Genomic DNA, 12261 nt, shown 5'->3' on the forward strand with positions numbered 1-12261 from the left:
CCTCGCCCGCGCTATCGGTATACACCGGCGGGGCACCAGTGAAGGATGATAGGTGAAGAGGAAGCAGGTCAGTTAGCCCATCGTGACGAATTCAACGAGAATTGTTCACGATGGTTTCCAGGGGGAACCACGTGGAGGTTGACCTGATATTGGGCATATTGCTAGCAATGGGGCTGTCAAACGCCATTGCTAACAATCCCTTCCCCCCTATGTGAGTGTATAAATAAATATGAAAGCGAGTTTGTTTACCTCTTAGCGTTTTAACGGCTCAACCAATTATTAGAAAATTTGGAAGTCACATATGCAGTATTTGTGTTGGAGATTGGCATAGACTTATTATTTGTAATCATTTAAAACATGCTGACGAAATAAAAAAAAAAAATAACTATTCCCAAATAAATATTTCTGAGAAAAAAAAATGTTAAAAAATATTGTGTCCAAAAATAAATGTCGAAAAAGCGGACACCCTGCGCGACATGGAACCAGCGAGCGTACACCGTGACACTCGTCGCTCGATGTGCGCGCGCGCAGCCCGCCTCTACAGGTTCTGGAGACTGCGGCGCAGTAAGAAGATCGGCTTCCTGAGAAGGCTCTTCCGCTAAAATGAGGAGTGTGCTGTTCATTGCTGCTGTTGTCCTGGTAAGACGATAATTTACTAACTAGTTATTTCCTACGGCTTTGCACGCGTAAATCGGTATATAAAATAGCCTATGTGTTAAGTTAGGATATAACCTGATCACATGTAAAGTATCATTAAAAGCTGTTTACCCGTTTAAGAGTTATTGAGAAACAAACATACAAAATTTTTTTTTCACGCTAACTGTATGCTAGGAGCCGGTGCCTTCCCAAGTTACAATTTAGATAGATAGATAGATACTCTTTATTGTTTCCTCCAAAAGATTACAATAGTAAACTTATTATAAATATAAACAAATACAAGAAATAATCACAATGAGAAAACAATGGGCGACCTTATCGCTAAGAGCGATCTCTTCCAAGCAACCTTTGGATGGAGAGGAGTAGTTATAAACAGTTTTATCAGAGGCACGATGGAAATTTTGGTATTTTAAATGAATGCAGTGGACAGTTAACAGTTGTTAAACGTATTCCAGAGGGGACCGTGTGGAGGTAGACCAAATTCCTAGTAAATTAATTACTACGTCCCAACTGATTTCATTCGGGGGGAAAAGGGATTGTTAGTAATGAGGTCTAATAGCCGCATTGTTAGCAATGTACCCTGTCAGGTCGACCTCCACGCGGTTCCCCCTGCAAACCATCGTGGTTAACTCTTGTCGAATTCCTCATGGTGGGCCAACTGGCCTGCATTCATTCTCACCTATCATCTTCCACTGGTGGCTCGTTGGTTTATACCGATAGCGCAGGCGGGGTTACCATTCCATTTTCACCAATTAAAATACTTCATCTTCATTTATCATCCTTCACCAGTATCATTCCATTTTTATACAGCAGTTAAATATTGTTCTAATGGGGGGAAACGGATTGTTAGTAATGGAGATTGAGAATCCCATTGCTAGCAATACACCCAACCAGGTCGACCTCCTCGCGGTTCCCCCTGGAAACTATCATTAATTAATTCCTGATGAATTCATCACGATGTGCTAACTGGCCTGTGTTCATTCTCATCGATCACCCTTCACTGGTGCTCCGCCAGCGTAACCCGTTAGCGCAGGCGGGGTTGCCATACCATTTTCACCCATAAAAAAAAAAATTCAAATATTAGTTGAACTATTGTTTTCTGTTTCAATCACTGATTATGTTGGTCAATGAGATTGGTTAAAAAAATACCTGCACATTGACATAGAGTATAATAATAAAGTCGTTAGCTTCTCTATGGTATGTTTTTAACAGATGATAAATAGACAGATAGATAGATAATGTCGTGAGCATTACTTCAATTTATTATAACAATGTAAAGCCTTAATCTTTTATATAATTATTTATATGAAATATATTTATTAATTTAATATACACTATGTATAGTTATTTATATATGTATGTATTGTATGTGATTTATGTATGTATATATATTTTTTGTATGTATATTATTCTATATGTTTGTATGTTTATTTATTTATTTAATTCTCTATTGTACACGTTATTTATAAAAATATGACAGAGGTAAGCAAATGTAGAAAGGCGAGCTTAACTCTGATAGAGTTATCTTCCAGCAACACCCAAAGTGGAAAGGAGCGTCGATGTCAGCGGGTAGAGCTGTATATATATCATAATTTGTTATCTTTCAAAATATTTATTTAATTTAATACAATTTCTTTTAAATCTATTCACCGCTATTTTCTCTCTCTCTCTGTTTAGCGTAACGGTTGACTAGTAGAGAATCAAATAAATTTTAAATGAATTTAATATCGGCAAACGTTGTTTTACCATATACATTATTTCGAGAACTATACATGAAAATATATCGTACTACAATTACTATATTGGATTGTCATCTTGCAACCCTATTGCGGAATATAAAAATCGCGATTAAAAAACAGGGGTTGATCGTAAAAGCGTGAAAATTTTAATTTGTATGTATTTTTCAATGCTAAATCATATTAATATAAAAATAAAAAAAATTGACAAAAAAATGAATTAATTAGGGGTCACCTTTATTATTGAGGGGTACGAAAAATAGATTTTGGCCGATTCTCAGACCTACTTAAAGTGCATACAAAATTTCATAAAAATTTGGTAAAACCGTTTCGGAGGAGTTTGGTAACAAACACCGCGACACGAGAATTTTATTGTAATGTTTATTTATCACTTCTTGTCACTTTAAAGGTTTAACCAGTCGTTACAAAATTTAGTATACGCGAAGAAGGACATAAGCCACGTTCTATAACGGCCAATAAACATATTTCGGTCACGCGGACGAAGATGGTAAAATTATTTATATATTTATTTATCACTTTATTGCACCAACATTACAGGATTTGTTGAACAGTTTTCGATAAGTATAGTGTAGTACAAAAGGCGGATTTATTGCTAAGCAATCTCTTCCAGACAACGTTTGGGTAGAAAGAATTAAAGCATAAGTAGGGAGGTGGCGTTAAAAAGTACATCTGTAAAAATAATATTATATATAATATATATATATATATATATATATATATATATATATATATATATATATATATATATATATATATATATATATATATATATATATATATATATATATATATATAAATGTATTAAATAAATAAATATAAATATTTTGAAAGATAACAAATTATGATAAATACATAAATCTGGTAGGAAATAAGGAGGACAAAGTGATTATTAGGATAGGTAGTGGGATTTAACTACATTTTTAAAAATAGACAAAGACTGAGCGCACCGTATAGAGGTAGTATACGTACTAGTGGTCGGCCAGTGGTCGAAATTCGACCATAACATATATTGTAACCTTAGACTATATAGATAGAGCATCGACACTCAAAAACGGGTCAACTTTTTGTCAACTAATTGTTAAACTGACTCGTTGTTTTTATCAGTGTTCTATATACTTACGCACACAATGTATCTTGACGTATCTATATTTAATTATTTAATAAATAAACTGAGTTTTTACGCATTAAAAATATGCAACAATTATAAAACGAAATAAATATACAAGTTACAAAGAAATTAGCTGACTCTTTTTTTATCAGTATTCTATACACTTACGCATAAAATGTATTATTTAATAAATAAAATGAATGTTTACGCATTAAAAACATACAAAAGTCATAAAACAAAATAAATATAGAAGTTATAAAGGAATCACTCATAACTATTTATCACGCAAAATTGTATGAAAAATTTGGCCTATTTTTCTCGAAGCATTTGTATGGGGACACTCTATTCGTGTCTGTATAATCTAGAGCTATTTATTATTTTCAAATATTCTATTTATCCGTACGTAGCCGGGTTGGGTCGCTAGTTTAACTATAAACATAGTGATGTCATGTGGGAAAAGTATAAAATGTAAAAATTTATTTTAACACAAATATATGTAAGCCGATTGAGGTTAGCGAACTTTGACCTTTTAGATTTTAATATATTATAATTTTTACAGTTATGAATTATTAAGTATCTTACCTTATAAATTACATATATTATTCAAATATCTTCTGGTTCCCTTGTGAGACAAGTTATGGATATATTTTTTAACCTACTCCGAACAAGAATCTCAATACAGCTTAGTTTTTAATCAATAATTCATATTATTGTTACACGATTAATGCTGTTAAATATATATAAGGAATAGGGAAGTTATGGAATAGTTTTTTTTTTAATAAATATTACGTTTATTTATGACAAAGGGAAAATGTTTTGACTTTTGTATATTTATTTGTTTAATAGACAGTACACAACGCCATCTAGTTGAGAGAGAGAGAACTTGAGTTATATCATACGCAAAGTAAAAAGTGTACGAATGTCGAAATTTGTATATTTTCTCTATATTAAATAAATATTTCCTTCTTTCTTGCTTTCCTTTTTCTCTCTTCCTTTCTTTCTATTGGTGAAAACCAACAAAGGGCTTCATTTTTGTAACCTTATTGTTATTTTTTATGTAAACAAGCCTTGATTTTCCTGTTATAAATAAATAAATAGATACCATGGTTTTGATGGCCCATTGATATCACAACTGTCATATATTGTCCCCCATATAAAGGATCTGAACTTACGCAATGGCCATTGTTGTTTTATTGTTATAACAATATTACATTTTGGAATGCATGGACACTCCACTATTAATTTACAATTAGCAATTACGAATCGCAAACAAGCTGACGGCCCACCTGATGGAAACTGGTAATCGTATCCTGTAGACATGAGCAGTACCGTGTACAATATATACTTTTTTTTTTAATGGATGATAATGGAATGGTAATTCTGCCTTTTTTTTTTAACGTCTGGAAAATGCTTTATGCAGACCCATACACCTTGTGGGGGGTGAATGGGTACTGTGGGAATCCCCCCGTAAGGTGGGAGTGTACCCACCAAAAACCAGACGATATACCCTCGAGGTGCCATGGTAATTTCAAGAAAAGAGCATATTCCTTTTTAAAAGGCCGGCAGCACACCTGCAATGCCTTTAGTGTCGTGAGTGTGTGACCATGGGCGGCGGTACCTTACCATTACCATGGTCACTTACCATCAGGTGAGCCGCATGCTCGATTGGCCCGAGTGTTGTAAAAAAAAATCCGCCTGCGCTAACGGTATACGCTAACGGGGCACCAGTGAGAGGTGTTAAGTGAATACGCCTGGAATTTAGCACGATATTTTCCAGGAGGGCCACGTGATGGTCGACCTGACAGGGTATATTGATAGCAACGGGACTGGTAATAGTAGTTGTCCGCATTACTAACAATTCCTTCCTCCCAGTATAATATACTGTGTCGTGTGTCGGGCCAATTATTCATTTTCTATTACATTTTAATGTAGTAACGACGTATTTTGCTACTAATTGCCCCATTACTATTAATACACCCTTTCAGGTTGACCTCTACGCGGTTCCCCCTGGAAATTATCGTGGTTTATTCTTTTTTTTTATACAACTTAGAATGGCAAACGAGCTGACGGCCCACCTGATGGAAAGTGGTAACCGTCGCCTATAGACATGAGCAGTACCATGGACATAACAGAGTATACTGTTTCGCCCATGATACCCCCCATGCGTTGCCATTCCTGAGGACTCAGGTGTTATTCCTCTGTACCCAGTAAATTCACGCCATATCCCACCCTTGTCCCTGGACAGAAGTACCCAAGCAATCGACTTTTGTACAAAGTCTTTCTCTATTCTAATGGATTCTATTCTGATTGGAATTCGTCACGATGGGCTAACTGATCTGCCTTTTCATCCTCACCTATCATCCCTCACTGGTGTCCCGCCAGTGTATACCGTTAGCGCGGGCGGGGTTACCATTCCATTATCATCTAAAAATTACAAAACTACTAACCGAATAGTATCCAAAAATATTAACAAAAAAATCTATTATTTGTAATGTATACGAAATATTTTAGTCGAGAAAGCTCGACTAGTTTCGGAACCATTTGGGACTCTTAGTCATAAGCGGCCGTGACGTAAGCGCGAGCCAACTGCGCGTCTCGCATTACATTAAAATATAATGTATACTTACGAAACTTTTAACAATAAAATTAACCGTTTGTTTATATTTTCATTAAGATCTGTTGAAACAGGCTGCACAATACTTCTTTGTGTCTATCACAAACAATGTCACAGGATAGCATCACGCACGTCTTGATCCTTGGCGCCAATGTCGAGCGATGTATACGCCGCGCACGTATCTTGGTACTTGCCCAGTCATCGGCAATGACATGGATCTTGCTCTCTAATGATTACTTTCGGAATATTGAGGATGGACAATTGAATTCGAATGGCTGATGGTGGAAGGATAATGGGTTTTAAAAAAATATTTTATGATTCTTTTTTTGCTTCAAAAAATAAATACGAGTAATAATACAACAAAATTGGTTTTAGTATGTAACTAATGTGGAGTAAATAATTTCGATTAAAAAATAATAATCGTAATCGGTTAAGAAACAGCGAACATGTTACGTATCAAACATACATACAATACAAATGCATCGAATAGCACTTTATTTTGTAAATATCTTGAAAATTCCTGCTCGGAGGCAAAGAGATTGTTAGTAATGGGACTAGAGGCCCCATTGTTAACAATATATCTTATCAGGTCGACTTCCGTGGTTCCTCCTGGAAACCATCTTGATTGTTTTTCTGTGAATTCATCACTATGAGCCAACTGCTTTCATCGTCACCTATCATCCCTCACTGGTGCCTCGCCAGCGCAGCGCAGGCGTAAATGTAGTGTATACAAAATATTAATATTTATACATAGCAACCAACAGAAATTTCAGAATCATACGAATCGGATTAGCTAATAAATTTAAAAATAAATTTCCAAAAAATAGTCATATTAAATAAACACAATTAAACCAGCCGTTAACTCTTCACTGTTGAACATATACCTTCTCCATAAGGAAGAGATTTCCCAGTAGTTGTCACGCTTGGCAGGTGGATTGGCAACCGCAGTTTGTCTTTGGTGATGTTTTGTGACGACCAACCTTATGAACAATCAATTTTATGAAGTTACTTTTATTTGTGTTTCCGACAATTGTTTCGACTACATCCGAATTCTTCTTCCAGGGGCGGATATAGTATTTATTACTATCAATGAAACCGTTAGACACCATTATCATCAACTCCTCTATCTCACCACATTCTATTACGTATCATAAGCATATTTCTCGTTTTCAACTTAATAAAAAAAAAAAAAGAAAGTTTGGATAATGTCAGTGCAAGTGAAGGACAGGTCAGTAAATCAGAAGATTTTTTTTACAACACAGGGGGTTATCGAGCCTGCGGGTCACCTGGTGGTAAGTGACTACCGCCGCCCATGATCACCCACAACATTAAAGGCGTTGCAGGTGTGCTGCCGGCCTTTTAAAAAGGAATATGCTCTTTTCTTGAAGGCTATGTTGTCGTATCGGTTCGACAATACTGCTGCTGGAAGTTGATTCCAAAGACTGATTGTGCGTGGAAGAAAGTGCCTTGAAAAACGCACGGTGGTCATTAAGTACTGAGAAATACTGATATTCTGCTTCTAATATTACAGGTGTTCCGCCCCTGCTGCAGCAGGTCGGTGGACTCCGAAGAGTCAGTGGTGAGCGTGTACACCACCCAACCAACCACAGTCAGCACTACCAAGCCCTTTGACGTCTACCATCAGATTGCCAACAACATCGCTGAGAGAATCACTTCCCCTATTTACAGGTTTGTAGTGAAATTGCCATGTGGTCCCAGCATAGAATAGACTTTCCCGCGGGTGTCGTGAATGGTGACTAAAGGAACTTTGAAGGATGGGCAGCAGCGTCCCTCTTAAAACATTACCAAAACCTAAATGCAGTTGCTGACCCGATTGTCAAGCGTGGCAACTATTGACGAAGTTCGTTTCTATTAGGGAAGCCCATGTTCACCGGTGAACAGTTAACGGCCAATATGATGATAATGACGATGATTATGATACCATGAGTCCTAATTGCTCGCAATGTACCTTATCAGGTCCTCCTGAAAACTGTGATGCTCAGTTCTTGGCGAATTAATCACGATAAGTAAACTGACCTGGCTTTTCCTCATCTATTATCATCAACTGCTACTATGTCAATGGATACAAATGATGCAGGCCAGGTTACCTTTCCATATTCATCTTTCAAAAAGTATAATCTGACTCTTGTTTTGCGCTCTATCCAAAATCTTAAGAGCAACTGTGATTATTATAGTAGAAGTTATTATTTCGTCAAATTATATAATACAAAATCAGTATTTTTTATACTACTATGGTAGCAAACAAGCTTACGGTTCATCTGATGGTAAACCATGCTACCATAACCTGTGGACGCCTGTAATACCAGAAGTATCGCGCGCGCGTTGTCAACCCTAAAATTTATAACGAGTACTTTAATTGTGATCCCCAAGAATAAAATTCCAAACTGATTTTTTCAGATTCCTGGGCATAAATCATACGAAATCAGATAACGTGACAACAAAAAAACCCTGGGACAAGATCGAGCTTCTGGACGAATCGACAGAAGATGTCACCAAGAGCGTACTGTCTGCTGTCGACAACGATATCTCAGGGGACAGAGACGTGGAGGAGCTTTCAGTCGAAGCTTTGAAGAAAGCAGAGAAGAAACCGGAGAAGATTGTGTTATACTCTAGTTATTTACCAGCGAAGCAAATTTTAGAGCGAAATGACACGGTCAATGAAATCGATGATGACGGCGACGATGAGCTCGATGATTTCGATGATACCGACGAGAAACCCAGACAGAATAATTTCATTTTTATTTTAGAGCTTTTAGGTAGCATCGTGCAGTTAGTTTGGGGCGGACTGGTTGCTTTCTTTAAACCATCAAATAATAATGCGAGTTAGTATTCCTTTTAGATGATACAGGGCCGTAGCTAGACCCAAGTTTAAGGTAGGGCAAAAGAACTTTTTGCTAGGACAGAGGCCATAATTAAGTGACTTCGAAGAAGCGAATCTGTCTAATTTTCTTAGGGCCTTTATTTTAAGGCAGGTCACTGCCCCTCAATGCCTTACCCTAGCTACGGTCACGGTGATATTTAATATATAATATAATGTAGTCTTCTAGGAATTGCTTACTTTTACTATAATATTTTATTAGTGTATAAATGTGAAATTTATAATATATATAGAAAACTTGGATACTTAATATTCGCACGCCATTTGATGTGGCGAAACATAATGAACATATTGTGACATCGACAAATGTAATATTTTATCAACAATATTTCTGGCTGATCAATTTCATTCCATTTCATTTCAACAATGATATTGCCTTGTAATTTTAATCCATTGAGTTCCAGACATCATACATACATACATATCTGTCACGCCTGTCTCCCATTAGGGTAGGCAGAAACAATGGAACGCCAAATGCTTCGATTCAAACAAACCTCTTTCGCTTCCTCCACATTCATCAATCTTTTCATACACGCTCGCCGGTTACGGGGTACTTTTAATTTGGCCCTTCTTCAGCACGTCGCCTATTTGGTCGACATATGTCCGTCTAGGGCGGCCCCTACCGACATCTCCATTCATTCTTGCTCGATAAATCCAGATATCAATTTTTAATTTAATAAAGATTTACTTATTATTTATTATTTATTAACTATTTATAATTTAATAAAGATACATGTAAATAACACAAGAAAAATAGAACGACGTCTCTAACAAGCAGAGTTTTAGAAATTACAAAAAAAAAATATTCGGAAACAAACTGAGATATGGCTCAGTGTAATGAAAGCAATCCCTAATTGCGATAATAATGAATAAATGTTTATTTTTTATAGAAATACAATATTTATTATTTCTGCGTTAGGACGATTTATCTGTACTTGGTATTATAACAAAAATACTGTTTACAGTCTAGTTTGTGTAAGAATGAATACATTTTTGTACCTACATAAGGTAAATTTATTTCATTTATGGTTATATAAATATAATAAAATTGTAACTAATCGACGTTTGTAAATTAAATAATAGTATAAATCGAATATGTTAATTAGGCTAATTCTTTAAGACAACCCTTTAAAAGCAAGAGTTAGAAGCAAAAACAATGACTTACAGAATTGTTTTATTTTTTAATTAACTATTTATGTTAATTTTTATTACCCACTTATTTAATTTCTAAATGTTTATTTTGTTTACTTTTGTTTATTTATTGTTGTTTTATTTAATTACGTATAATTTTGAAAAATGTTTCAGGTATCTGATGAATGTTTTTAGTTTATACGTTTTTTTTTACATGAGTCGAAAAATTATAAAAGATTAGAGCTTTTTATAGTAAACTATGCCCTGTGGCAATGAAAGAGCTCAACCATTGATTTTCGACTGGTATCTTTTTAGAAAAAAAACATTTAATTTGACGTATAAACCTAAACTGATGATAATAAATATCGATTCCGACTGTTTTGTACATAAAAAGTTGTACCTACATAATATATAATGCATATATGTGTGCCATAGTAAATAAAAAATATAACAGGAGTGAAAAATAAATTATTTTTAATTCTTCCTTAAACATTCATGATAGCGCCATCTAGATTTATATAAAGAACTTTTGTGATAACAATTATCATCCTTCACCAGTAGCCACTAGCGTTTATCGTTAGCGCAGGCGAGGTTGCTATTTTTTTTTTGATGGGTGAAAATGGAATGGTAACCTCGCCTGCCCTAACGGGATACGCTGGCGGAGTACCAGTGAAGGGTGATAGATGAGAATGAAAACAGGCCAGTTAGCCCATCATGATGAATTCATCAGGAATTATCCATGATAGTTTCCAGGGGGACCGCGAGGAGGTCGACCTGGTTAGGTATATTGCTAGCAATGGGATTCTCAATCTCCATCACTAACAATCCCTTTCCCCCCCAAGGTTGCTATTAGACTATCGACCATTTAGTATAAATTTTGTAAATTAACAATAATTATAAAATGAATATGGCCACCAAAACAAAAAGAAATTTATATAGGACTAATTTATGCTTGCGACTTTGTACGTGTGGCCAGGATAATAAGTAGTCTATATTGATTTTTCATTCCAAATATTGAATATATTCCAAATTTTATGACGATTATTGAGCTATTAAAGCGTTAAGAAATAAAAAATAATAACACCATTAAGGACTAGCTGTATCCCGCGGCTTCACTCATGTGAATCAGTACAAAAAGTATACTATATATAATATAACCTATCTGTGTACCAAATTTCGTTTAAATTCGTTCTGTAGTTTTTACGTGAAAGAGCGACAAACATCTATTCAGCTATCCAAACTTTTGCATCATTATTAACAGGAATAATTAATAGGATATTTAAAGGCTTAATGATAAATAAAAGTGCAACATCAAACGTCAGTTTTAACTTTATGTAAGACTACATAATAGGTGTTTTATCCTTAGATTATATAGATAGAGTGTCTCCATACAAATGCTTCGAGAAAAGCGGCTCAACTTTTTCATACAATTTTGCGTGACAAATAGTAATGAGTGATTCCTTTATAACTTCTATATTTATTTTGTCTTATAAATTCTGCATCTTTTTAACGCGTAAACACTAATTTTATTTAATAAATAATACGTCAAGATACATTTTATGCGTAAATATATAGAATACTGTTAAAAAAAAACGAGTCAGCTAATTTGACAATTAGCTGACAAAAACTTGACCCGTTTTTGAGGCTCGTAACCTCTATCTATATTAGAATCTAAGATGATATCGTAACGAGAAAAATGGTAAGAGTTTGAGGTTAGCATTTTTATTTTACTTACAAAGTACCAGTAGAATACCAGCGCTGAGGATACTTCGCAGTTTAATGCTGTTTTGGTCGCCATTTTATCGTTACGGTTCGTAAAGCCACCTACGTATCTATGTTTTATTTATAAGTTAAAAGATTAGGACTGATTCTGACGACGCCATTCTTTTAACTTTTATATTTTAATTTCATAGTTTTTTTTTTTAAATATTGACATGGCAAACAAGCATGCGGTCCACCTAATGGTAAGCGTTTACTATAGCCTATGAATGCCTGCAATGACAGGGAGATTACCCGCGCGTTGTCGACTTTGAAGAAACCTAAACCCTTTCTTGAAGAACACACGTTGTTGGCTCTCTTGGAAAAACCTCAATAG

The 12261-nt window shown here is 35.2% G+C and overlaps 1 protein-coding gene across 1 annotated transcript; it reads left to right on the plus strand.

The window, feature by feature from the left end:
- Positions 1 to 484: 484 nt before the first annotated feature.
- LOC113519373 (uncharacterized) lies at positions 485 to 10634 on the plus strand. The gene is made up of 3 exons (XM_026904434.3): positions 485 to 639; positions 7668 to 7825; positions 8555 to 10634. The coding sequence occupies exons 1-3, from the start codon at positions 604 to 606 to the stop codon at positions 8982 to 8984; spliced, it is 624 nt and encodes a 207-aa protein (XP_026760235.1). The 5' UTR covers positions 485 to 603; the 3' UTR covers positions 8985 to 10634.
- Positions 10635 to 12261: the final 1627 nt, after the last annotated feature.

The sequence above is a fragment of the Galleria mellonella genome, unplaced genomic scaffold, assembly GCF_026898425.1.
Source record: "Galleria mellonella isolate WM207_F2 unplaced genomic scaffold, CSIRO_AGI_GalMel_v1 utg3070, whole genome shotgun sequence".
NCBI lineage: Eukaryota > Metazoa > Arthropoda > Insecta > Lepidoptera > Pyralidae > Galleria > Galleria mellonella.